Genomic DNA, 26,527 nt, shown 5'->3' on the forward strand with positions numbered 1-26,527 from the left:
AGTCCTTTGACGATGCACCGCGTGAGGAGGACACACTCTTGTCCTTTCAGAGAGACGGACGCTTGGATTCACGACCATCCGTATCCGCAGCTGATTGTCTTTTACGCAGATGAGACGAGATCCCCTTATTCGACACTGTGGGAACATGAACATTACCAGTGAGATCGACCACCAGAAATCGAGAAGTCACCTCTCTCGGCGGAGAAGACGAAGAGTCGCAGGTTTCTTGGTTCCCGTGAGAAGGCGAGGGAACTCGATCCACCCGAGTCGGTGATGCAGTCACAGACTCCTCCTGAGGCTGGTAGACCACCATGGCAGTCGCGGGATCAATCGGAGCAAGTGGAGTGGGCGGAGGCAACGAGGACGGTGGAGTGTGAAGCTCCTCATCTGAGCTGGAGTCATATTGGAAACCACTAAAGATGGACTTCATCGTTGATAGAGCGTTGATCGAATGGAGAAAGAGAGATTTGAGCAGAAGATTAATCGACACAGGATTGAAATCGCAAAGGGGATGAGGAAAACGCCAAAACCCTAGCTGCTCCTTTTTATACACCTCCGTGAGTCTCAATGGGCTGCACAAACTCGGCCCAAAACATTAAAGTTTTCCTGAAACCACTTAATTAAACATTAGTGTACACTGCATCTATTTCCTCATTTGACTGCATTCACTCGTTAATTCAATCAATCTCAATTAATATTAATGCATTAATAAATCTCATTCTTCATTTTATCAATCCAAACAGATTCATGAATCAACCACACAGATACACACAGCCACTAATGACATATTCATGAGGGACCCTGACCGAGCACACATGAGCATTAAATTTTTTTTTTTTTTTTTTTCGTTAAAGATTAAACAGTGCAGAGGAAAGAACACTAACCAGACCTTTGTTGTATCAGCCACTTGTTCAGAACCTTCACTAGAAACTATCACAACCTTTTGAATTGTCGAAGATCAGAGAACTGTTGCATGTGAGTAGTCTTTCACACTGGCATGCCTTTAGTCTCCAGTCCATCCCAACATGTTAAGGCAGCTGGAGTTCATCTCTTTGAAGAGCATAGAATTTTTTTTTTTGTTTTTTTTGTTTTTGTTTTTTTTTTTATTTCTCCAAACAGCCTTCTGATGACTGCTTCAGCATCTTGAGCTTCAGTGACATCAATTGATTGTGTCAGTCACTGATTTGGAACTCATCATTACTTAGGTTATTAAACCTTCGAATGACTGTACATGTCTCTTCACAGCTCTTTGACCTCCTTAATCATGACAACGTTTAACAGGATGGACAGACCGGCATGACAGGCAGCTATTTCCCACACTCTTTCAGATGTTGATCTCCTATATATTCCAGGATTTCTATGATCTGTTCTAGCTCCAGTTCCTGCCTTAGACCATCACAACTCAGAGAAATAGTTAGAGTTCACAGACACCAATAGACTTCCTCAGATTTATGAATCTGTTGAAATCCAGAGGTTTAGTAAACAAATCAGCCAATTGAAAATCAGTGCTCACATGGTCTATCTCAATCAGTTTCGCCTCAACAAGTTCACGAACAAAGTGGTGTCTAATATCTATTTGTTTTGTTCTAGAATGATGGACAGGATTCTTAGAGATGTTTATAGCACTCAAATTATCACAATGAACTAACAAAGTGTCAGAATCCATACCATAGTCAGAGGACATTTGACGCATCCACAGGAGCTGTGTACAACAGCTGCCCAAGGCAATGTATTCTGCCTCAGCGGTTGACAGTGAGACACTGTTCTGCTTCTTGCTGTGCCATGAAATTAGATTGTTGCCCATAAAGAAGCACCCTCCACTTGTACTTTGGCGATCATCCACAGAACCGGCCCAATCAGCATCGCAGTACCCGCTCAGACTGGTGTTGGTATCCTTGGTGAAGAAAATACCAAAGTTCACTGTCCTCTTGACGTACTTGATGATCTTCTTGACTGCTAGCAAGTGTGACAACTTAGGCTTGGCCTGGTACCGTGCGCAAATCCCCACTGACAGACAAATGTCAGGTCTACTTGCTGTCAGGTAGAGCAAGCTCCCAATCATACCTCTGTATAGTCGTTCATCCACATCCTCTCCTTCCTCATCTTTTGAAAGCTTGTCATTGACTCCCATAGGTACCTTGGCTTCTTTACTCTTCCCTAAACCAAATCGCTGAACCAATTCTTTAGCATAGGTGCTTTGAGACACAAAGATCCCATCAGCTGATTGTTCTACTTGCAGACACAGGAAGTATTTCAGCTCTCCCACCATACTCATCTCAAACTCCTGTGACATGTTCTTCACAAACCTTTGCACCAGAGATTGACAGGTAGAACCAAAAATAATGTCGTCCACATAGATCTGAACAAACATTAAGGCATTGTTGTTGTTGAGAACAAACAGTGTCTTGTCTACACTTCCACGAACATATCCTTGATCCAGAAGAAACGTTGTTAACCTCTCATACCATGCTCTTGGAGCCTGTTTGAGACCATATAGTACTTTCTTCAGACGGTACACATGCTCAGGATGTTGTGGGTTCTCAAAGCCTTTCGGTTGTTCTACAAACACTTCTTCTTGTAGAATCCCATTTAGAAATGCACTTTTAACATCCATCTGATGTAAAGTAAACTTGAGAGCACACGCCATACCAAACATGAACCTGATGGATTCTAGCCTTGCTACCGGAGCAAAGGTTTCATCAAAGTCAACTCCTTCGACTTGAGAGTAACCTTGGGCCACAAGTCTTGCTTTATTTCTCACAATGCATCCACTGGCATCACTCTTATTCTTGAAGATCCACTTCGTTCCCACTATATTGACATTAGCTGGCCATTTAGTGAGTTCCCACACATTGCTGCGCTCAAATTGTTCCAGCTCATCTTGCATTGCAGCAACCTAGAACTCATCCCGAAGAGCCTCTTTGTGATTCTTTGGTTCCATAGTGGAAACAAAACAGGCAAATTGAACAATCTCAGAGTCCTGAGAGACAGTGTCTAGAACTGCAGTCTTCTGTTTCCTTCCGGCCAGTTGAGCAAAGTCAATCAGTTTGCCCCTGGTAACTCTACCCCCCTGAATCGCACCGATAACATCGCCTGAGGAGTGATTCCGATGAACCTGAGAAGATGGAGGTAGCTCGTCTGGTGACAGTCCGGGACTGGCATGATCACTAAAACTCTCAGAGGCTTGCTCAGACTTCTCATCATCAGTTACCAGATCCTTGTCAGAGAGAACAGGCACCATATCAATTCGTTGAAACGAAGTATCATCAAAGACAACATTTACTGTTTCCTGAACTGATCTCGTGCGTTTGTTGTAGACACGAAAGGCAGTGCTGTTATCGGAGTAACCAAGAAAGATCCCTTCATCACTCTTCGAGTCAAAGTTTCCCAACTGATCCTTGTCATTTAGAATGTAGCATAGACAACCAAACACATGAAAGTAGCTTACAGTTGGAGGCTTTCCTTTCCATAACTCATAGGGAGTCTTGCTGGTCCCTGGTCGAACATACACACGATTGATAATGTAGCAAGCAGTGTTGACAGCTTCATCCCAAAACCGATGTGGCACTTGATTCCCATGCAGCATAGCTCTCGCCATTTCTTGGAGTGTTCTGTTCTTTCGTTCAACAACACCATTCTGCTCTGGGGTTCTCGGAGCAGAGTACTGATGAACAATGCCCTGATTTCCGCAGAATTGATCAAACTTGTCATTCTGAAATTCTCCTCCATGATCACTCCTAATAGCTTGGATTGAACATTTTTCACTTTTAATCTGCAAGGCAAGAATGCGAAAACATTCAAGAGCATCAGCTTTTTCACGAAGAAATCGCACCCAGGTGTAGCGAATAAAATCGTCCACCATGACAAAGATGAACCGTCGCCCAGAAATGCTCTGAACTTGAATTGGACCCATCAGATCCATATGTACCAACTGAAGTGCATGGCTAGTGCGAACATCTGTCACAGGCCCATGAGACGACTTGATTTGCTTGCCTTTGTTGCACGGACCACATATGAAATGTGGATCACCTTTCAGCTTAGGAATTCCACGCACAACCTCTTGATTAGCCTATTTCATCATTGTGCGAATGTTGAGATGACCAAGCTTCTGGTGCCACAGTTCTGTATCCAACTCAGCAGTTGTGTTAAAACACTGTATTGATGATTTCCACATGTAACAGTTGTTACCAGATCTCCTGCCTCTAAGTCATATTGACCCTTGTTGATCGACAGCCTTGCACCCCTTCTTGGTGAATGTGACATCCAGACCTTCATCACACAACTGACTGATACTTATCAGATTAGCCTTCAACCCTTCGACCAGGAAGACATCCTTAAGATGTGGTTGAGACTCTCCACCAGTTGTGCCTTTTCCTCGTATCGTACCCTTTCCTCCATCACCAAAAGTAACTCTTCCTCCAGCAACACCTTCTAGATGTAATAGATTATCACGGGCACCGGTCATATGCCTGGAGCATCCACTTTCAAAATACCACTTGGCCTGATCAACCTCTGTTTTGTCTGCTGTGAAAGCCACATTACAGTAGAGATCATCTTTCCTGACATACCCCTGTGTGTTTCTCCTTACAGCTGGATAGAACTCACGACGTTGCATAAGGTTAGACACACGATTCTGGAACTGATAACATTGGGCTTTGTAGTGAGTTAGATGACCACAATACCAACATCCTCTCCTTCTACTACGCTGAACAGGTCTTTGAGTCGTCTGCCGAAATCCACTAGAAGCATATGGCGGCCTAGTGTTTATCTCAGGAAACACCACCATCCTTGGGTTTCTTGAATTCGGATTTACAGGAACCTGATCACCCATTCTAGTTGTTTGAGAGAACTTCCTCTCCTTCAGTTCTGGCTCAGGCTCCACTCCTTTGACGAATTTTGTGGTTGGATTGGTGTTTGTTCCTTGGTAACCCAGACCCCACTTCAGCTTGCTGGATCTTCCAGTGCTCAGCAGTGTATCCAGATCTTTGGTTCCTTTATTCAGCATCCTGATATTCTTCAGCTGTTCATCTAACTGCTTCTCAAATCGCAGAGTCTTTGCCTTTTCTTCACTTAATTCTTTAGAGATCATGGAAACATGAAGCTGCAAGGTATCTCTCTCAGAAGTTAACTGTGTGTTGTCTTGAGTCTTCTGAACCACCGTCTTGATGAGAAGCTCTATCTGATCTTCTACTGACAAATCTGCCTCTTCTCCTTCTGACTCAGAATTCACCTTCTCATCTACGTCGTTGATTTCCAGCACCAAATCATCTTCTTCATCTTCCTCAATGACACCCAGCAGTGCAAGGAAGCTGTTAAGAACATCTCCTTTGCCAACCTTTTCATATGAGTCGCTCTCACTCCAAGTGATGTAGGACTTCTGCTTGTTTTCCCGTGAAGGACAATCAAACTTAGTATGACCGTAGCCCTTACATCCATAGCATTGCAAAGAGTTCTTTCGTTTGTTGTTTGGACATTCAGACTTGTAATGCCCAAAACCCTCACATTCAGCACACTGTCGTTCTTGCTTGTCACCCTTCCTGATCTCCTTATCAGTATCGGATTTCAAGACCGATGATGTTCCCTTCCGCTGACCTCTTTCCATCTTGCGAAAGTATTTCTTAACCAACAAGCCGACTTTTTCTTCATCTGCAACTTCCTGAGACTCTGCAATCTTCTGTTCCTCAATGGCTTTGAGAGCAAATGATTTCTCATTTATCTTTTCCTTCTTCTTCAGCTGTATCTCAAATGCATGCATCATCCCAACCACTTGATTGTACTTGAGCTCATCAGAATTCAGTGAAACATCAATGGCATACCTGTGTGGTTGAAACTTATCTGGCAGACTCCTGAGGAATTTCTTCACCAGCTTCTTGTTCTTGTAGCGTTTACCCAAAACTACAGCTTCTTGTGCAATACCACTCAGACGACTACTGTAATCAGCAACTGACTCAGTTTCTGTCATGTGCAAGTTTTCAAAATCTGAAGCGAGGTTGTCCAGCCTTGTACGTTTGACCCTACTTGTGCCTTCAAACGTGACTACCAGAATGTCCCATGCTTCCTTGGCAGCTTCACACCCTTGAACTTGAATGAAAATGTCCCTAGGCAACGACTTGAAGATAACTGACAGAGCCTGTGAGTTATGTTTGGACTCCGCTTTTTCTTCGGCTGTCCACTTCTTCCTGTGCTTAGGCACCATGTCTCCCTTCTCATTTTTCTCCGTCGGATGTGACCAACCATCTTCCACCGCGAACCAACCTTCCATGTCAATGCTTGAGATGGCCTGCTTGATTGACACCTTCCAAAAACCAAAGCACTCAGGATCGAGTTTCAATGGTGATTGAACCGCAACAAAATCCAGTGATTTCTCCATACCCTTGCCGCAAGATCTCACCTGTTGAAAAAGGATATCAGAACTTTTTATCAGGTGCTTGCTCTGATACCAATTGTAAAGGTATAGAGGACAACAAATCACTCAAATTGCTTGGAAATGCGCCAAGCAAACGCTTTTATTCAAACTTATAAAAATTCCCTTTTACAAGTTATGAATCTAAGCCTACTCTCTTGTCTATCTAACACAAACCCCTGTGTAGATCTAAAAGAGTAAAAACACACTCACCTTCAAAGCTCTTTTTGTTTGCTTGAAGGTTTACAAATCTCTCAAACTTTTCCCACGAGTGCTAGCTCTTTTTGCGGCTAGCCCTCGTCTCTTTTAAACCCTTCACTCACGATCTCTAACCTAGATCTTGTGAATCCCTAACTAAAAGGAAATATTCCTTATCCTAAGAAATATCCTCCCTTAACTCTCTCAATCAAATATACACTCAATATCTTCGTGTATATCTTGATCTTCTTCTTCCTTCCTCTTCACGCTTCTTATCACGGCGTCCATAATCTTCTTCCACGTCAGCCCATCTGCCACGTCAGCATATCAGCACTCTGAGACACTTCGCAAGCTCCTGTCACCTTCAGAGCTCTGATGCACTTAAAGATTCAGCCATTCGATTACACTCCCCTTCCTCCTCAAGTGCCCCTGGATTTGAATACATTGCATCTGCCCTGATGCTTGACAGTAAGTTTTCCCAGGGGAAGCATCCTGGACACTCTCTCATGGTTCTGGGAGGTCGCTTAGTCACAGGGTCAAGTTTATAAATTGGCCCAAGAATGTTGTATTTAAACGCTTGCTGCTCAAGAAAAGAACCGAAGATCTCCTGAGGAGATATGACCATTATATTAGCCGGAGGTCGATTATAATATGTCCACGCCCACAAACTACACAAAATAGGTTTGAAATCTGTTGGGACGTGATGAAGGTGGATCCCAGTGGAAGCGAGGTCTTTGAGGACGTCATTAGAGACCTCTGATAGTATGCCAATGGCAGTGATGGTGATAGGACCAGAGTATCCTAATTTCTTCAACTCCCGTTTTATAAACGGACCGACCAGACGAGCGTCAACGTCAGGGGGAAGAGAACACCTCGTGATGTCCCACCAGACCGATGTTGCACCCTCTCCCTGCTCCTTCCTCGCTGCATCAAGTTTCAACATGTCGGAGTAGTAAGCTTATATTGGATGAAGAAGATTAATCAATTGAAGATGAAGATTCAGAAATTAGGGATTGACTCTTCTTCATCAATTGAATGAAGAAGATTTAACAATTGTATTTATAGTGTTAGCTTATCCAACAAGGAGGGTTACTAAGGTGAAAAGGAAATTGGTTTTTTTATTTTGGGATTTATTTAGAGTTTTACATTTAGGTTTACATAAAGAGAATTAGAAATTTATATTTTCTCAAAAATGTCAAGTTATTGGGCTATGCTTCAATCACCGTGAAATAAACAAGTTAAAGGGAAATTTACATTTTTCTCAACAAAATAACTCAATTCAAAACAAAAATTAGTTAGTTTTAGGTCTTTAATGTCTAGACTAGATGAACAGAGAGAGAGAGAGAGAGAGAGAGAGAGAGAGAGAGAGAGAGCAAACAAACACCCAATGCAAATTTTATACCCAAATCATGATGATTGCTTACACTACTTACTGTATTTTGTAAAATAGATTATATATAGTATACTTTTGAAATGAATGGGTTGTCACAGTTTTATATTTTTTATTTTAGTTTCAGTTTATATTTAACTTTTTGTTATAGCTAATTTTGGAGATTTTAGTTTTACGCTTTCTTCTTTATTTTTGAGTTTGTTAAGTAAAGGTTTAAGTGAAGGGAATTTTTATGAGAAATGCCATTTTCAAAACTAAAGTTGTGAAAAATGCCACTTTTTTGTTTTCTCTTTAGAAATGCCACTTTTTTGTTTTATGCCATAGAAGTAAAATACATTTTTACCCTTTAATTACAAGAAGAAAAAAAATAAAAAAAATTGTGCAACCAAGTTTTTTCCACCCTTCATGTATGCAGATATCTCCGGTGGACCAAAATCAATGCTTGGACAGTTTTTTGTCTACCACGTTTTTGTCCACCGACTTTCTTAGTGGACCAGATCCGCTTGGTGATAACAGTTGTCCTTCAAACAAAAAATTGGTCTATCCCATTAGGTCTGTCCACACTAATCGTACAATCGACAAGCAAATTCTACTGATAGACAAATATCGGTAGACTAAATTTGAATCATCTCTTCTAAATCTGGTCTATAAAGTAATGTCCACCACGTTTTTGTCCACCGGTTTTTCTTAGTGGACCAGATCCGCTTGATGACAATACTTGTCCTTCGATAACAAAAAATTGGTCCACCTCTGTAGGTCTGCCCACACTAATCGTATAATCGACAAGCGGAATCCACTGATAGACAAATGTCGGTAGACCAGATCCGAATCCTCTTTTCTAAATCTGGTCTATTAAGTAATACCTAGTTTGATTTCCAATGATGGTTTCTTGGATTCCAACACTTGTGTCCACCACCTGAGCCGCAAATCTGAGTAGTAGAGAACAAAAAAAATAAGCAGATTTGAAAATTAATATCTTCAAATAGAGAAAGAGAAAAGAAGGAAAAGAAAGAAAACAGAGATAAGAAAGAAAGAAAAAAAAAAACAAAGAAGAAATATATATCATGTGTAGTGATTTATTTGTTGTTGAAGAAAAAAAGAAAGAAAGATGAGATAAGAAAAGAGAGAGATGAGGGATGAGAGATCGAGAGAGAAAAGAGGAGAAAGAAAATAGAGAGCATTTTTGTCATTTTAAATAGATGAAAGTGGATCCTATGGTATTTTAGAAGAAGTTTTAAGGAAAGTGGCATTGGAGAGAAACAATGTTACTGTTCATGGCATTATCGGCAATATTCTCTTTAAGTGAAGTTCATTTACTCAGCTCATTAGTCTTTAGTCTTTACTATTCAATTTGATCTGTCTAGATTTAAATTTTTAACCCGTAAATGTTTATGTAAAACTTATCCATGCATGTTTTTGTGAATGTTTTTAATATTCTTTTATTTTCCTGATTTTTCTAGAAAAAATCAAAATGGAGGTAGAAAGGAAAATATGATACATCAATCATGATTAATTTGTAGGAAAATGGATGAGAATGAGCATTTTTATACTTTAGTTTTTGTTTTCGATTTCTGCTTATAATCGGTTTTTTTAACAAACTTATGAGATGTTTATTTCGTCTCTCTTTATTTTGGTTGGTACTTTAGTTGGATTTAAACTACTATTTCTTCACATATATATATTTTTTTTTTTAAGAAAAAAAAATAATTCCAATAACACCAAATTACATACACCTAGGCCTGGGCATTCGGATTCTGGCTCGGATCCGGGTTCGGGTGTTCGGGTTTTCGGGTTTTCGGGTTTGGAGTTATAACCCGTTCGGGTATTCTCTATTATCGGGTCGGGTTCGGTTCGGTTAGCATCGGGTTCGGTTAATTTCGGGTAATACCCGAAACCGATATAAAGATCAGATAACCAATGGTGTTTGGTTATTTTATACTGAATTGCATAGAAAACCCACAATAAACCCGATAGAAATCTGAATCCAATAAAGACATAACTACAAACATAAAAACATAGAGAAGAAAGAGTAAAAGAGATAGAAATCTGAATCCAATAAAGAGTTTCATGACATTAATCCAATAAACGTAGAAAGAGTAGTAGAATAGAAGGACATAAAATAAAAGAGAAGAAAGACATAAAACTAAAGAGTAAATTGACCAAAACCAAAGAGTATGATAGATCGTTCAAATAGAAGAGAGAATGTGACTAAGAGATTGAAACTAAAAATTCTTGAAGAATCTTGAAGATAAACTTCCAACTGTCCCTGTGAAATGTAATGTGAATTACATCAGTATTCAATAGCAAGAACCAAAAAATGTGACATGCGATTAGATGAAACTCACCAATTAAAACCATAGTCATCTTGTTGACAAAAAAAAACAAAAAAAAAACAAAAAAAAAACAATCGAACATGTAGCAAACATTACAACAAATTAACATTCAGAAAATCTTTGTGTGAAGATATAATTACAGATTATGATTGAACAAGAAGAAGAAGCATAGACTAACTACAAAAAAAAAAAAAAAAACCAAAACATTACAGATTACAAACAAAAAAACGATTGAATAAGAGGATAAAAACAATCAAACATGCAGCAAACTTTGCTGAGCAAAATAACATTCAGAAAATCTTGTGAAGACATAATTACAGATTATGATTGAACAAGAAGAAGAAGAAAAGTACCTGTGATTGCCTCCGAGGATTTTCAGACGGGGAAGAAGATGATATTGGAAATTTAGGGTTTCCAGTTTGAAGAATTGGGTCTTATATCGATTGAATAGTTTTTGGAAAAGGGAAGTTGAATCTAGCTATGGCGGTGGGTGAATCAAAATCAAATCGGCAATGGAAAGGAAGAAAGGGGATTAGGGATTTGTAATATTCTATTGCTAATGTGTATATATGTTCGGGTGTATTCAGTTTAATATCGGGTATCGGATATTACCCGATCGGGTACGGATATCCGATTTAGTAAAAGATAGAAACCGATCGGATATTATCACTAACCCGTACCCGTACCGAACCGGTTACTTCGGGTCGGATTCGGGTTCGTAATTCGGGTATGGGTAATATGCCCAGGCCTACATGCACCAAGTTAGCTTGAACCGAATAAGTCAATTTCCACGTCATGCTGCCACGTGACAGTCGCATTCCGCTACACTCGATCTCAATCCTATGTGGCAAAATTGAGAATCAAGATAACACGTGTTAACGTAATAGTGGTTAAAACCATATCCGAGTAATCTAAAGACCAACATGAATAAGATAAGGTATCCTTTGTCACATAACCCAAACACCAAAAATTATAACTCAAACGAATCTTCTTCTCTAATCAAAATATTCAAATCAGAACTGAAGAAGAAGAAAAAAAAAAAAATGGCTCAAGCAGTGACTTCGATGGCTGGTTTACGTGGTGCATCTCAGGCTGTCCTTGAAGGAAGTCTCCAGATCAACGGCTCAAATCGTTTGAACATCTCAAGAGTCACGGTTGGGTCTCAGAGATCCGGACTTGTGATCAGGGCTCAGCAGAACGAGTCCGTACCTGAAAGTAGTCGTCGGTCAGTGATCGGGCTCGTGGCTGCTGGTTTAGCCGGTGGTTCGTTTGTTAAGGCTGTTTTTGCTGAAGCTATTCCGATCAAAGTTGGTGGTCCTCCACTTCCTTCCGGTGGTCTACGTAAGTAAAAACTACGTGAACCAAAATTTCACATTATTGACTAAGTTCGGTTTGGTTCGAATCGATTTAGTTTCATCGATTCGAACACCCTTAATTGCATGCAAATTTATAGATGTGATTTACTAATGACTTGACCTTGGTTTTGGACTTTTTGGTTTCTCTATCAAACGTATCTTTAAAGTTTAGAAAGATATATGAGTTTTTGGTTTGGGTTAGTATATTTGGTTTTTAGTTCTATATCCATTTAAACCCAAATTAAACCATATAAAAGCCGGTTTATCTATCAGTGTCGTCACAAACCGGTCTTAATTAGACTATAGAGATCGGTTTGGTTGTGTTTGATTGATTAATGTGGCTTTTGATCTGTGCGTGTGAGCAGCTGGAACAGATAACTCAGACCAGGCAAGAGACTTTTCATTGGCATTGAAAGACAGGTTTTACTTACAGCCACTGTCACCAACAGAAGCTGCAGCTAGAGCCAAAGAATCTGCTAAAGAGATCATCAACGTTAAGTCACTGATCGACAAAAAAGCTTGGCCTTACGTTCAGAACGATCTCCGTTTAAGAGCATCGTACCTCCGTTACGATCTTAACACCGTTATCTCCGCTAAGCCTAAGGGAGAGAAACAGGGCCTTAAAGAACTTACCGGCAAGCTCTTCCAAACCATCGACAACGTAAGTTATATTTAGGGTTTCTTTTTACTGGTTTCTTGGTTAAGAAGTTAGAGTGTGCATCGATGATCTGAGTCTCTGAGATTGTTGTTTTCTTGATTTTAGTTGGACTATGCGGCGAGGTCAAAGAGCAGCCCAGATGCTGAGAAGTATTACTCAGAAACGGTCTCAAGTTTGAACAATGTTCTTGCCAAGCTCGGTTAAAGAAGAAAAGATTGGCTTTGTAATGTGTTTGATGACGTCGATGTTACATTATCAATTATTACAATCCAAAGTACTTTGTCTTTCTCCTCCTCTTCTTGTCTAATCAGATTAATCGGTTATTTCTAATTTCAGTTTCAAGATTTAACCAATATATTGGCAGCTGACTCTTTAGCAAAACACTACGGATGATATTAGCTAATTCTACCTAGGCGATCATTCCTATGCATCATCACCAATCTTCTCTTACCATTTTCCTACAAGGCTACAACTCATATTTTGGGTCGCAAAATATTCCTAATTAATTAATTTTGTTTTAATAAGTTTTTAGATTCAAAAATAAATTTTAAATTACGAAAATTCGTTAAATATGAATCCAAATAATGTATAAAATCAAGTATTTGTTATAAGCCAAATTTAAATTACTTGTCCACATAAAAGATAATCCACCTATTAATCATCTTCTATAGAAATCCTCCTATTTTACTTCAGACAAAGAAAGACCAGAATATAATAGATAAATGAGACCAGAATATAATAGATGGTGTTATTGGCGCCTTCAACACACATACTTATAACTTTATAAGCAATCTCCAATTATGCAGCTTTCAAATGGGATTGGAATGGATATTCTCACTCTTACAAAATGTTCTCCGCATTTTTTGTTTATTCAAATTATAAAAATATATGATTATAATCTATTTATTAACAATTTCTTTAATGAGTTTCCCAAAAAAAAAAATGTAAATATAAATGGGATATAGAATTATAGATATATATATATATATTCTATTAAGATATGTAATTAATTCAGCTCTACCATTTAAGTACATATATAATATGTAAAATCGCAATCTGAAAAAAAAATATTTTATGAAGGTTAGTACACTTTATCATATGCATTTTCAAATATATTTATATATTACACCATTGATTATCATTTCTATACATACATAAATTATATTATATATTAACATTTGTTTATAGTATAGAAATTTTCTTGTGCTTATCTTGTTCTAAATAAACTTTCAACCCGCTATTGTCTGCCGAATTTGAATGCAAATTGAATGATTTGTAGAGTACTAGTCTCTATCTAGCGATTCTAACTTTTTTTTTCTATACTTATGCATAACCAAAAAGCTGGACCATTTTGTTAAAATAAAAAAGAAATCTTTGAAAAAAGTTATCTAAATATAGTGTTTAACAATATAAGACCATATATAAGTGATGACTCCTTTTGTCTATATTCTAGACTTGTATTGTCACTATGTTGATGATAAAAGAACACATTAATTTGGGTTGCCATTGATCTTGGCTAGAGTTTCATATATCTCACTAGTTCTAATTTGCATTGCGCAAATGTAAAATTCTAAAAAATACAGATCTGATCAGAGAAATAATGAGAGATGACGGACAAACTTTTTTCTCTTCCCACAACTTGTTATTTTTTTATTAGAAATCTTCCAGAAACATCAAGTTAGCCTATAAACCAAAACCAAGTTGAAGTTAATAATAGTTTTCAAGAAAATATTGGTTTACTGGCTTAATGCAAATTCACCATTTTATTTGTTGGAAGACGCTTTTACATTTATATCATAAACACAACATAAATGAAACTGAAGAGAGAAAAATGGTAAAAAAAATATAGAGAATTGCTTCCACATTCACATAACAGAGAATTGCATAAAAAGTTTATGACAATTTTCTTGCCAATATAGGAAATCAGTTCTTACCATTTTCCTATTAAATATTTCCTACAATTTTCCTACGAATTCGCTCTGACCAGTTTCCTAGCAATTCTCTCCTACCATTTTCCTATAACTCTTATTTTGGTAGCAAAATATTTTTAGGTAAACATTTTTTTAATAAATATTATTTTCGAAAATACATTTAAAATTACAGAAATCCTTAAATACAAATCCAAATAATGTATAAAATCAATTTATTTTTTACAAGCCAAATTCAAATTACTTGTCAACATAAAAGAGAATCCAACTAATAATCCTCTTTAATAGATCTCTTCGTCTTTACTTCAGACTTTATTGGTGCACAAAAAAAAAGATGGTTTTATTTCCACCTTTAACAAACATACTTATAAGTTATATCCAATCTCCAATCATGCTATAATTAATATTCCCGAAATTGCAGCTTTTAAATAGGATTCAAATGGATATTTTCAGTCTTACAACTTTTCTCTTCATTTTTTAATTCAAATTATAAAAATAAATGATTAATTTAATGATTAAAAATGAAAAATCTATTGATTAACAATTTTTTTTAATTTGTTTCCAACAAAAAAATCCTATAGGTAGATAGTCTTAAGTGCATTAGCATAACTATATTAACTTTATATTAAAAATATTAAGAAATTCAATTTTTGAAAGAAAAGTTATAATAAAATTTGGAATTAATATTTTTAGTAACACAATTTCTCAAGTTTTTAATCATTGCATTTTTACCCACACTATATATTCACTAAATTCATTGATTTTGATAGATATTCAATTAAGATATGCAATTAATTCAAATATATTATTTAAAATGATATACAATACGTAAATCACAATATGAATATATATATATATATATATATATATATATATATATATATTTATAAATGTTGGTACAATTTGTTAGGTATGTATTACACCACTGATTTGCATTTTTATACATATATCAAATGTATAACTCATATTATATAGTAACATTTGTTTTTTATTGGGTGAGAATATAATAACATTTGTTTAAAGTATAGATTTTTTTTCAGTGCTTGTCTAATTTTAAATGAACTTTTAATCCGTTTTTGTCTGTCAAATTTGAAGGCAAGACGAAATGAACTGGATCGCCAGTGCGCCAATCCAACAGTTTCAAAATTTCTTCCACAAAATTGAGCTTTCTTGCTGATATATATTTAAAAAATCTACAAAAAGTTCTTCCAGAAACATTATTTAACATTGTACGACCCTATACAATATGTTTGCTTGCTTATGTTCTGGAGTGGCCCCGAGAGTCGCATACGCCATACGTTAATATATGGTTAAAAAATTACATTCATTGTATCATCTTGCAACATTACATGGGTTAAATACTCTACGTTTAATAGATAATTTTTGTTATTTATGAGCGAGACTATATATATATACACTTGTTTTTTCATCATAACGAACCATTTTTTTAAAAATAGACCGTGAACAATAAATAGACGTGTGGTTAGTTCAAAGGACACTTAAACCACTAACACTTTTCTAAGTTTTTTGTTCGTATTTGTTAATTTCTTCACCTTTTCTAAGTATTTCCCACTCCACGAGATACACTAAACTTCAGAATTAAATTAAAAACAATGATATAGATGAAGGAGGTTAGACCATATGGTCGTGTAATTGTTATGTCTTGAAGAATATGTTCTTACAGAATATAAAATTTGTTCTTGAAGAATCAAGCGGAAGTCGCATCCAAATTTACTTTGATGTCTATAAAAGATGTACACTTCGTTAATTAACATCCAAATTTGATGACATGATATTAAAAACAATGACGAGATGAATATGGATTTCTAAGCTTAACGAGCAAAGTCAACAAATTGTAATTAAGTTATATTAAGTCTTACTTTAACAGGAAAAAAAGTCAAAAATTATAGTTAAGTAGTTAGACATGTTAAGTTTATGGTATTTTTATTCCTCGAAGCCATTTAATTGACCATGACTGCAATTGCAAACCTGATTTTAAAAATGAAAATAAACTAATCAAGTATATACATCTATAAATATAATGATATGATATGAGATTAGATAAGTTAACCAAATATGATCAATTAACTAATAGTGGAGTTGTGGTTAAGGAGTCAAATCAGATGACATGAGCATATATTTAGTATTATTAAAAGAAGATTTGGGAACATTTCCAAAGTAAAAATGAAGACAAAACCCTAAAACCCAAGAGAGTTCGATTGGGTGGTATGACTTAATCCACACAAAACGTTTTATCTATTAATTAATTTTACTTGAATGTCAACATTTGACTTACTTGATATTTATTCATTTAAAATAAACCTTTCTAGTTTCTATCCTTTTTGCTACATTTATTAACACCTTAACCAAACCAAACTGTTCTTGGCTGATTCTTTTAAGAACTTCTTCATTCCTTTTGTTTTCATCACAGAAAAAAATGGTTTTTTCAAATTATGATTTTGCTTTTGCTTTCAAGTTAAGGAACACATCATATAAATCATATATATATAATTGTGATAAAATTAATGCACATTTTTTTTAAAGAACAAAACAATATAAATAGAGATTACCTAACAAAATATAATGCACATTAACTTTTTTTACTAAAATCCAAATATAAACTCATTTCTTGCTTTATCTAGTTCCTTCAAATATCAAAACTTTCAAATCATTCCAAAAGAGTAGCTATTCCTGTTTTCATTAAACAATTAAACTTTGCTCAACGTGGACTTTTTAGTTTAGTCTATCAAATATTTAACAATTCTGTTTTCTTTCTGCAAAATATATATTCTACATTCTGTATTTACAAATACATTATTTTATTATATATAATCTGACGTAAACACGAACACAAACATACGTCCAATAAGATACGTTTTATTTCTTTCTTCATAGGGTAGCTAAAGCTGTTTATTAATTCATTTGTTGAAGGTTGCTAAAATTGTTGTTTAACATTTATATTTCCGTTTAAATTATAGTTTTGACTTGTGATGGATTCAAGCTTACATATAAATACAATATGTAAACCAACATCATGTCTCATGCAAACTCTAAACCTTTTCCAAAGTACACAAACAAAACTATAACATGACGGAAGAGTTTGAGATCGCCGGAATTTCCACCGGAACTTGGTGGAGTTCGCCAACAAACACCGCCGCAGTATTCTCCGGCTACTCACTGCCACGTTCCACTGAGATTAGCCTTGATGTCACAAATTTCGGATGGCAAAACATCGAGAACAAGATTAACGATCATAACGATGATTTTATGAACATGTAAGTCCGTCCACACATGCATACATACAATTACTAATTTACATGTTAGAATTTAACTGATCTCATTTCTTTCTATTATATTTATTGAAGGCATAATAGTTTCTGCGAAGGATTATTCGATCCTAACGAGCAATTTCTATCGGATTCTTGGCCAAATACTACTATTCCTAACACGAAGTCCGAGCTGCTCGAGAGCTTTCCGCTCTATGATAACATGTTCTTAATCGATTCAGAAGCTGAATCTTTCTTGGATAATGAGATCAGAAACCATAAGTCTAAGGAGCAAATTACAAAAGACTGCAAGACTATTATTACTTCAAAGGCACGTAACTATACAACTACGCGTTAGAACCTAATCAGTTTTATTTTGACTAGTAAATTAACATTACAATAGATTTGATGAATCTTTTAGAGAAGTGAAAAGCCTGAAGAATTGGAAGAGAACAGCTATGAATACTCACCACGGCTACTAAAAAGACCAAGACTCGAGACACTATCTCCATTGCCAAGCTTCAAAGTTCGTAAAGAGAAACTCGGAGATCGAATCACTGCGCTTCAGCAACTGGTTTCACCATTTGGCAAGGTAAATTAAAAGAATCTTATTTGACCTCTTCGCACTATGTTAAGCTTTTATTTCTTCTTACTTAAGCTCAACAGATTTAATTAATCTTCTAATTTCTTTACAGACAGATACAGCTTCTGTTCTCAACGAGGCTGTAGAGTACATCAAGTTTCTTCAAGAACAAGTAACTGTGAGTTTTAATTCTTTATTTTCATTTGCTGTCAAAATAATATCGATTAGTTATAGGATGTTTAGTTTGATTATTTAATTTGACGTATAGGTATTGAGTAATCCAGACAAGAACACCATAGGATCTGTTCAACAACAGCAGGTACGTACTTAAAGTTAGTTATATGTTAACAACTCTTTTCTTGTCCTTTTGCTTGTGATATCAAGAATCTTTTCAAAAAGTAGTCATCACCAATTAATGATTCTTGAATTGATCATTATAACAGTGTTCAGACAAGAAACCTATCACTACTCTAGAAGAAGAAGAATGTAGCTCAAGAAGACAAGTGGATCTCGCGAGCCGTGGGCTATGTCTGATGCCTATCTCAGCTGCCTATCCGGTGGCTGCTGCCGCAGCTTCGGCTGCAGAGATGAACACTTCTGATTTTTGGAATCTTCCATTCTCTGTAAACTTATAAATTAGATACATATATACAAAAAACAAAAAGTTATCTTCCACATATACAGAGGAGATCTTGTAAAGTCTGATGTTTTTTATACAAAAATGTAAATGTCCTGTGATACTTCTTCTTCAAAGCATATATTGTTTGTTTGCGTTTACTTTCTTTTTTGTACATAATTTTATTTCTAAATGAACCTACTATTTTTATATTACAAGTCTTCGAAACAAAATAAATTTGTTAATTATAAACGTAAATGCCAAACCAAATCCGAAGGTTTGCGTTTGGATTGCTAAAATAATTTAAGGGAAAACCAGAAAAAATGTTTAGATCCCTTTTGAAATGATTTTTCTCATCTAAATGAACATTACATAATCGGGCCTTGAAACTATGTGATTCCAAAGAATATATATATATAACCGATTAATAAAAGGTTTATATAAGGGGGCATATCAAACTTTCCACCTACAAACCCTTTACCAACTCATCAGCTGCAACTTTTATAAATATATGTTAGCTGCCTTTAAAAGATGATACATGAATTTGAAGCTTTCTTCAAGCTCAACTTTTGCAGCTTGAACTCAGAGCCAACTATGCAGAATCATTAGGCCTAATAAACATTACGTTTGAAATAATGAAGTCCCAAACAATTGGCTTTTGCAGTTGGTAGAAACTTAACAAACCGCAAAGCAATGTTGTGCGTACTTTACTATTTTGCGCTTCTGATTAGAGATAAAGAGATATTGAAATAGGAGAAGGTGCGCTTAAACAAAAAAATAGCTACATTTGTGTCCGTTGGTACAACAATTCGTAAGTCATAACTAGAGAGAAACTCTCTTAACATATAGCAAAACCTTAACATACCAAATTATCTACTTTTTTTTATTTTCTCCAAACTTTAGATACACGCACCTACACACACATAATCTTAAAATCAAGTTCAAAAAATGAAAAAAAGCTTAATTTAATAAAGTTATTGCTACTTTTGAAAAAAAAAATGTATGTATTTTATTTGGTATAGGATTATTTTTTTCCACTTTGTGGGTTGTTTAACTGTTTGATTTGAAATGGTACATAAATGTGGTGAAAAGGACGAGACAACACATAGATTCGTATCTTCTGTCTCCAGTAATAAAAGATTCTTCACATCTTGGATCTTACTTGCTGAACGAGTTCTCTTCTCAAGATTTTACCAGCCGCTGATTTAGGAACAGTGTTAATGAAGCTCACTCGTCGTAATCTTTTGTAAGGAGCGACCTGGTGAAATCCAAACAATTGTTTTTGAGAGCCTAAGAAAACAAACTTATATACGATTGATTGGAACGACTTGGGTCAATAAGTTACTAACCTGTTTGGCTATGAACTTTTGAATATCTTGCTCTGTTATTGAGCTATTTGGTGATCGGACAACAAATGCAATTGGAACTTCACCTGCTTCTTCATCAGGGAACCTGCAACATATACACACATGTTATTGTGTTCAGACAAGGAATAAACTCGGTATATTCTCTGATGTATTGATATGTGAATATACAACTCACGGGATAACAACAGCATCTAGTATTTCAGGATGGGATACAAGTAGACCTTCTAGTTCAGCTGGAGCAACCTAGATATATCAATGAAACCATTCATCATGATTTCAATATTGCGGTTTGGCAAGTGAGAAAAAGGAATGAGAGAATTAGGAAGTAAAAGTGAAACCTGAAAGCCTTTGTATTTGATTAGTTCTTTGATTCGATCAACAACATAAAGGTTACCATCCTCGTTGAAGTAACCAAGATCTCCAGTATGTACCCAACCTTTTTTATCTATTGTTTCTTTGGTAGCCTGAGGGTTATTGAGATAACCTGAAAGAGAGAATCAGTTTACATGAATTTCAAATGCACATATATGAAAAGGCTAATAGATATATGCAGGAATGAAATCTTCTAAACCTTTCATCATGTTAGGCCCTCGAACCCAAATTTCCCCTAATTGATTAGGAGGCTGAAGTTTTGCAGTTTCTACACTCACTATCTGAGCTTCAACACCTGGAGCAAGCATTCCAGCTGATCCAGAGTTCCGTTTCCCTAGTCTCGGGTCTTCCACAGAGACTATTCCACACGTTTCAGTCATTCCATATCCCTGAATAAAATCACAAAACACCTCTTTTTAGCTAATGCCTAACTCTATCAGAAACAAGGACCAACACCTAAGAACAGGATCTGAAACCAAAGTTATTATTATTTTTACCTGCATAAGCAAAACATTAGGGATGTTTCTTCCACAGTCCTCCATCAAATCTTTACCAAGAGGAGCAGCTCCTGACCCAATGTATTTAAGCGAAGAAAGATCAAACTTTTTCACAATACTTTGCTTGGAAAGAGCAAGGAACACAGGAGGAACAACCCAAAGATTAGTAACTTTATACTTCTCAATGTTCTTAAGAACCAACTCAAGCTCAAACCTCGCCATGGAAACCAAAGCATTCCCTCTCTGAAGCTGAGAGTAAGCAATCACAGCCAACCCAAAGACATGAAACATGGGAAGAAAACACAAGTAGACGCCGTGATACTCTCCCATAAGATCTTGATCCATGGTCACCATCAACGACGCAGCTATGAAGTTCCCATGAGTTAACTCCACGCCTTTGCTTTGTCCTGTAGTTCCTGACGAATACAACAGTGCAGCCGTATCTGATTGCTTAATCTCAACGTACGGGAACTCAGAAACTGGTTCGGAGAGCTCCATCACGTTATTGAAACTGAGAATCTTCGAATTCGATTCCGGAATCTGTACGGAGTCTCCAGATCCGAGTAGCACAACGGGAAGATCAAAGCCCTTGACCTTATCGAACAATTGAATAACGGAGATAATAATCTTCGGATTCGAGTCCTTGACCTGTTTCGAAACCTCGTTCACGGTGTAAAGAGGATTCGCGGTGGTGAAAACGCCTCCGATGGCAGTTACGGCGAGGAAACAGAGAGGGAACTGGTACGAATTCGGAGCGAAGATTAAAACGACGTCGGTTTTGCGAACGCCTAGGCGGTGGAACCCGTGAGCTAGTCTAGCGACGGCGGATTTGAGCTGAGAGAAGGTTAACGATTCGCCGGTATCTGAATCGGCGAGAGCTAGCTTTGAAGGGTAAGATGATGAGTTACGGAAGAGGAAAGAGACTAAGGATGTGTTTGGATCTTTGGGGAGAACGAGCGTTGGACGAAGTGATCTGTAGATTCCGTCTCTGCCATAGCCGGACTTTTCCATTTTCCGATCTCCGAGGATAAGGTGAGAACTGTGTGTGTGTGTGATGAAGAAGATGATGACGACGACTATTTCTGATTTAGGATTTCTCGACGTAAATATGTTATTAGTGTTTTAATTATATATCTTAATCAATTAAGTTAAGCACGACTCTACGAGTTTCAAACTTTAATTACTCCTATCTCGATGGACTATGATTGCTTTGATTGAAAAAGTCAACGGTAAGTAAGTCATTGTGATGAAAACCATTACATAATTTTTAATAATAAAGTAAGGGAATTTTAGTTATGCATACTAGCAAGGTCGTTAAAAATTACTAGTATATTAAGACTGAGAGATGAAATATTTTATAAAAATGATTGGATAGTTGTGGTATGGTATGGTACAAAAGTTAAGGAGATTTTTAACAAATGTGCCACATTTGCAAACCAATTTTGTAGGTTCTAGCATATTCACCTCATCCTTTTGCTATGTACCACAACAAAGAAATAAAAAGACATATATATCTCTCGAGTTCGGTTTTTTTGTTTTTCCGCTGAAAATAAATATTTAAATTTTTGAAAACCAACCGTGCATGTCCTGTCTTTTCGTCTGACAATTAATATATATTAAGTTTTTTTTTTTTTTGTGGCTTTAATTCTCGAACTCTTCCTCTCTCCGGAGTTTTTTGTGCTCGAACTCATCCAATTAATACTCAACTCTTCTTCTCTCCGGAGTTTCTTTGCGACCGCCGGAGTTTCTATGCCTAACCCTAATTGCGCGCGGCGGAGCTTGTTAGTTTAACCTTCCTTTTTTCATTTTTCACATAATATCCCTTTCGTTTATTGCTTATTGGGATTCTCTTTTTATCCCATCAGATTGAACTGTAACTTCAATGGTGGCCTACCCCCGGAAATGGAAACTAACCTTGACGCCGGTGAACAGACTGTAGATCCGGCAGCAGTTGGCTCGACCCCCAATTTTAATCTTATTCCAGAAGAAAGTACTTTTGGCGACCCTCCCGATTCTGCTGTACCAGTTTTGTCGTAAGTTGTGACCCAGTTTCATCTTTTGCTTTCTCCTTCGACCAAGTTATTAAAGTCGAAATCGTTTTTGTCTACACAGAGGTCCCCCCCAGGTGATAACATCGTTGATCCTCCACCTGTGGTCCCTTCGCCCAACTTTGTCCCTTCCCCCAACTTTGTCCTTATTCCCGAAAGTACATTTGTGGAAGCTCTCGAATCTGCTGACCCAATTGATGGAGATCTCGAATCTGCTGACCCAATTGTGGGGTAAGTGGCAACCGACATATATTCTCTTATATTGTCGGTGGACAACCATTTACTAATTCTTTTGTCCATCTTCTTTTGTCTACACAGAGATCTTCCAGATCCGACATCAGACCGTGTTCAAAGCAACGATGGACATCTTCCTCCGCGTGTTTTTGTGGGGGATCTCCAATCTGCTGACCCAATTGTGGGGTAAGTGGCGACCGTCATATATTCTTTCATTTTGTCGATGGACAACTATACATTAAGTCCATCTTGTTTTGTCTACACAGAGATTTTGTCGATGAAACCAACGAAGGACATCTTCCCCCGCATCTTTTTGCAACGGATCGTTATCCTCTTAAGGGCCGTATAAACTCATATTCCAAGCCTGAGTATCTGCTGGACATCGTAGAGGCGTTAGATGGGTCCCCAGAGTTAGATTGGCTCAAACAGTCTTGCTTTGGTCGTCTTCTACAACTTCCCGTCCGCAAGAGTTCCATCTCCGGCAAACTTGTCCACCAATTTCTTTGTCGATCACTTGTCACCAGGAAAAAACATGAAATGTGGTTCGTGTATGGTGGGCATCCGATCAGGTTCTCTCTTCGAGAGTTTGCAATCTTGACTGGTCTAAATTGTGATCCATTCCCTATGTCTGAGGATGATACAACTTCTTCTGATTATGCTGCTTCTGCTGATCCTGATTACCTCAACACTCTTGTTGGTCCGAACAATAGTTACACAATTAGGCAAATTGTGGATATTCTTAAACAAGACAAGAGGTTGCCGGTTTCAAAGCGGATGGTAGGTGATCGTAGGCTCCGACTGTGTCTTGTTGTAATCGTTGATGGCATTCTAATCTGCAATTCATCTAATGTTAAAGCTAGCAGCAAAGTTGTCAATTTGGTTAAAGATCTAGAGTCTTTTGTCAAATATCCATGGGGGAGGCTGTCTTTCGTAAGGACCTTGGAGAGGGTTTCCATTGGCGAGGTCGTTCAAGGGAGTGCAGAATTAGCTGACCAGTTATCACAATCTCACACAGCTACTCACGGGTTCACTTTACCGTTTCAACTGCTTTTTCTCGATGCAATCCTACTTCTTGAAAGAATCCTTCCAGATGGAGACGATGCCCAAACAATTACTGACCGTTCTGTGGTTCACTTATCAAAGCTGAAGAGCTTTCATAATTCTAACATTATAGAAACCGAAATTGATCCTTTGGTAAGTGTTTTAACTACTATTTACATTTAAACTCACTCATATATTCATCACATTGTGTGTTTTTCCCTTTTGTAGCTTCACGTAGAGAACATTCTTCTTGGCGAAGATCTACTAGAATTTCACAATTTGTCATGGGATGATTTTGATGACGAGGATCCTTGTGTTGATTTCATATTACAAAAACTGAAAGATGGTCACAAGTTTAGTAAAGAGGACTGGCATGGTGGCCTTTCTTGTTTCCCATTGATTTCAACTGTTGTGGCTAAGAGCAATACAGCTTTTTCAGCTCCTAAACCTACCAAATCTAGAGGTCCAACCGTTAAGAAGGCCACCAAAACCAAGTCTAATTCTAACCCGCCAGATGGAGGTTCTTCTCCTCTCCGCAGAGATTGCTTATCCGGAAGAGAGCTTCTTCAAGAGGTGGATAGGAGGAACGAAGAACACACTTTGAAGATAAAGGAGATGTTAACAGTTGAAAGAGCACAATGCAAAGCTGAAGTTCTTGACGAAGTCCTTAAATCTTTGTCTGCTAAAGGAATCATTCCCAAATCACCTATCGGTATGCATTCAGATCTTTTGGCACAGATGCATGATTCTGCAAATTTGCACCAAAAGACCAAGGAAAAAACACCAATCAACTCGACAACGTTACCACAATAGGTATTATGTTAATTTTAATTTGATAATTTAATTTCATCACCCGTTATCTTTTTACGTTTAAGGGGATCTAACAATAATTAACTTGTATTAAAGGACCATGTGGACAACATCAACAACTCTCAGTGGACAAGCTTAGGTGCAAATTTGTTTGAAAATTCAAAGTCAAAAACTCACGGTGGTACCCCAGCCAACTCGACTACTATCCTAGAAGAGGTATTATTTTGCGATTTTTAAAGGATAGGTGGATTAAATGCCATGTTTTCTCTTCACGTTTAACACTAATTTCATTTGTATTTTCAAGGATGCTGTGGACAACCTCAACAACTCTCGGTGGACAAGCTACGGGCCACACACCCCAGGAATCCTACAGAACATAGGTGAACTATACGGGGAAGACCCTCCTTTGGTCAAGAAGGTATTCATATTCCACTACAAGAAATATCCACATTGATAGCAAATGACAATAGCTCATTTTCCGTAACTGTTATGAAAGATAACTTTTTTTGTTGATTACTCTATAATAACACTTAAACAACACTATAACAAAAAATCATGAAGCGGGAAGTGAAAATGACTTGTTCCGCCAATATTTGGGGAAAATTTTCCCTTAAACGCCGTATGTGAACTAAGTCCATAGAGAAAAAAAAAACTTACCTTTAAAACATTAAGGTTATTACATATCTCAAAAGAAAAAAAAAATTAGAAACTCTCCTTCGCCAAGGGTTAAACCGTCGTCGTCCCCATCAACGGTATCAATTGTTGGAGCTTCAGTAAAGTCTAATCTGGTGTCACTCGACTCTCTCCCGACCCAAATTGGTTTCTTTCTGAGATTAGTGCCCAATCTCTTGCCAAGGCGAAGAATCTGGCCCTTCTCCCAACAGATCTGAATTTAGAGGATGCAGCTTTGGTTTCTCCGGCAAAATCTCTCGCTACTGCGAAAACCACAGAAGTGGAGGACCAAGAATCCGGCAAGCGTAGATCTCCTTGGGCTGTTGGGCTGTAAAGGACTCAGTGAATCCAAATGCAGTGAAGGAGAAGCTGTCGGAGGAGAGGTAGTATTCACAAGGAAGCTTTGCTCGCATTCTCGAGGATCTTCATCTACTACCTCTCCTCCACGTACGTACGCCTTATAAAACCCTAAGTTTCTGAAATTTCGTCGTTTGGGTTCCAATTGAGCAGTTCCAAGGTTGGGTTATTGTTGATGTTGTTTGATTGTTGAGTTTACTGTTGTTAATTTTTGTTTAATTTTTGGGTGTGAATGATAGGGCAAATGATTTTTGTAAAGATGCAAGGAGACAAACGATGAAGGCTGATTATGTGTTTAAGGCTTTAGACGAAATGGATTTTTCAGAGTTCTTGGAGCCGCTTAAAGCTTCTCTTGAAGGTTTAGTTATTTGTTCTTGATGAAGATCATATTCTCCTTAG

The 26,527-nt window shown here is 37.1% G+C and overlaps 5 protein-coding genes across 5 annotated transcripts; 2 read left to right on the forward strand and 3 right to left on the reverse strand.

Annotated features, from left to right (window-relative positions):
* Window positions 1-4,207: 4,207 nt before the first annotated feature.
* LOC147948180 (uncharacterized) lies at window positions 4,208-6,370 on the reverse strand. The gene has a single exon (XM_087465620.1). It carries the CDS (start codon window positions 6,368-6,370, stop codon window positions 4,208-4,210), a length of 2,163 nt encoding a protein of 720 aa, XP_087321746.1.
* A 435-nt stretch (window positions 6,371-6,805) lies between these two features.
* LOC147948181 (uncharacterized) lies at window positions 6,806-7,544 on the reverse strand. The gene is made up of 2 exons (XM_087465627.1): window positions 7,007-7,544; window positions 6,806-6,912 (listed from the first exon to the last, which is right to left on the reverse strand). Exons 1-2 carry the CDS (start codon window positions 7,542-7,544, stop codon window positions 6,806-6,808), a joined length of 645 nt encoding a protein of 214 aa, XP_087321753.1.
* A 3,673-nt stretch (window positions 7,545-11,217) lies between these two features.
* LOC104715992 (oxygen-evolving enhancer protein 3-2, chloroplastic) lies at window positions 11,218-12,690 on the forward strand. Its single transcript, XM_010433354.2, has 3 exons — window positions 11,218-11,665; window positions 12,045-12,340; window positions 12,443-12,690. The coding sequence occupies exons 1-3, from the start codon at window positions 11,248-11,250 to the stop codon at window positions 12,539-12,541; spliced, it is 813 nt and encodes a 270-aa protein (XP_010431656.2). The 5' UTR covers window positions 11,218-11,247; the 3' UTR covers window positions 12,542-12,690.
* Window positions 12,691-17,285: 4,595 nt separating this feature from the next.
* LOC104716003 (transcription factor bHLH114-like) lies at window positions 17,286-18,942 on the forward strand. The gene is made up of 6 exons (XM_087479924.1): window positions 17,286-17,540; window positions 17,631-17,862; window positions 17,953-18,123; window positions 18,227-18,292; window positions 18,383-18,433; window positions 18,558-18,942. Exons 1-6 carry the CDS (start codon window positions 17,353-17,355, stop codon window positions 18,747-18,749), a joined length of 900 nt encoding a protein of 299 aa, XP_087336050.1. The 5' UTR covers window positions 17,286-17,352; the 3' UTR covers window positions 18,750-18,942.
* A 772-nt stretch (window positions 18,943-19,714) lies between these two features.
* On the reverse strand, window positions 19,715-22,297 carry LOC104716015 (4-coumarate--CoA ligase-like 7). The gene is made up of 6 exons (XM_010433370.3): window positions 20,967-22,297; window positions 20,669-20,858; window positions 20,436-20,581; window positions 20,273-20,340; window positions 20,080-20,182; window positions 19,715-19,988 (listed from the first exon to the last, which is right to left on the reverse strand). The coding sequence occupies exons 1-6, from the start codon at window positions 21,975-21,977 to the stop codon at window positions 19,875-19,877; spliced, it is 1,632 nt and encodes a 543-aa protein (XP_010431672.2). The 5' UTR covers window positions 21,978-22,297; the 3' UTR covers window positions 19,715-19,874.
* Between the last annotated feature and the right edge of the window lie 4,230 nt (window positions 22,298-26,527).

The sequence above is a fragment of the Camelina sativa genome, chromosome 2 (assembly GCF_030686135.1).
Source record: "Camelina sativa cultivar CO46 ecotype springtype chromosome 2, ASM3068613v1".
NCBI classification, from domain to species: domain Eukaryota; kingdom Viridiplantae; phylum Streptophyta; class Magnoliopsida; order Brassicales; family Brassicaceae; genus Camelina; species Camelina sativa.

What these genes read in the sequence shown, in the direction of transcription:
- LOC147948180 (XM_087465620.1), bottom strand. Translation starts at nt 6,370, where the DNA reads ATGGAGAAATCACTGGATTTTGTTGCGGTTCAATCACCATTGAAACTC.
- LOC104716015 (XM_010433370.3), bottom strand. Translation starts at nt 21,977, where the DNA reads ATGGAAAAGTCCGGCTATGGCAGAGACGGAATCTACAGATCACTTCGT. An exon ending in AGGGCCTAACATGATGAAAG is followed by an intron (nt 20,582 to 20,668) that starts GTTTAGAAGATT and finishes TCTCTCTTTCAG; the next exon opens with GTTATCTCAATAACCCTCAG. An exon ending in AAAAGTTCATAGCCAAACAG is followed by an intron (nt 19,989 to 20,079) that starts GTTAGTAACTTA and finishes GGATTTCACCAG; the next exon opens with GTCGCTCCTTACAAAAGATT.
- LOC104715992 (XM_010433354.2), top strand. Translation starts at nt 11,248, where the DNA reads ATGAATAAGATAAGGTATCCTTTGTCACATAACCCAAACACCAAAAAT. An exon ending in ACTTCCTTCCGGTGGTCTAC is followed by an intron (nt 11,666 to 12,044) that starts GTAAGTAAAAAC and finishes GCGTGTGAGCAG; the next exon opens with CTGGAACAGATAACTCAGAC. An exon ending in TCTTCCAAACCATCGACAAC is followed by an intron (nt 12,341 to 12,442) that starts GTAAGTTATATT and finishes TCTTGATTTTAG; the next exon opens with TTGGACTATGCGGCGAGGTC.
- LOC147948181 (XM_087465627.1), bottom strand. Translation starts at nt 7,544, where the DNA reads ATGTTGAAACTTGATGCAGCGAGGAAGGAGCAGGGAGAGGGTGCAACA. An exon ending in ACTTGAGGAGGAAGGGGAGT is followed by an intron (nt 6,913 to 7,006) that starts GTAATCGAATGG and finishes CTGACGTGGCAG; the next exon opens with ATGGGCTGACGTGGAAGAAG.
- LOC104716003 (XM_087479924.1), top strand. Translation starts at nt 17,353, where the DNA reads ATGACGGAAGAGTTTGAGATCGCCGGAATTTCCACCGGAACTTGGTGG. An exon ending in AGACTATTATTACTTCAAAG is followed by an intron (nt 17,863 to 17,952) that starts GCACGTAACTAT and finishes TGAATCTTTTAG; the next exon opens with AGAAGTGAAAAGCCTGAAGA. An exon ending in TTCTTCAAGAACAAGTAACT is followed by an intron (nt 18,293 to 18,382) that starts GTGAGTTTTAAT and finishes TTTGACGTATAG; the next exon opens with GTATTGAGTAATCCAGACAA.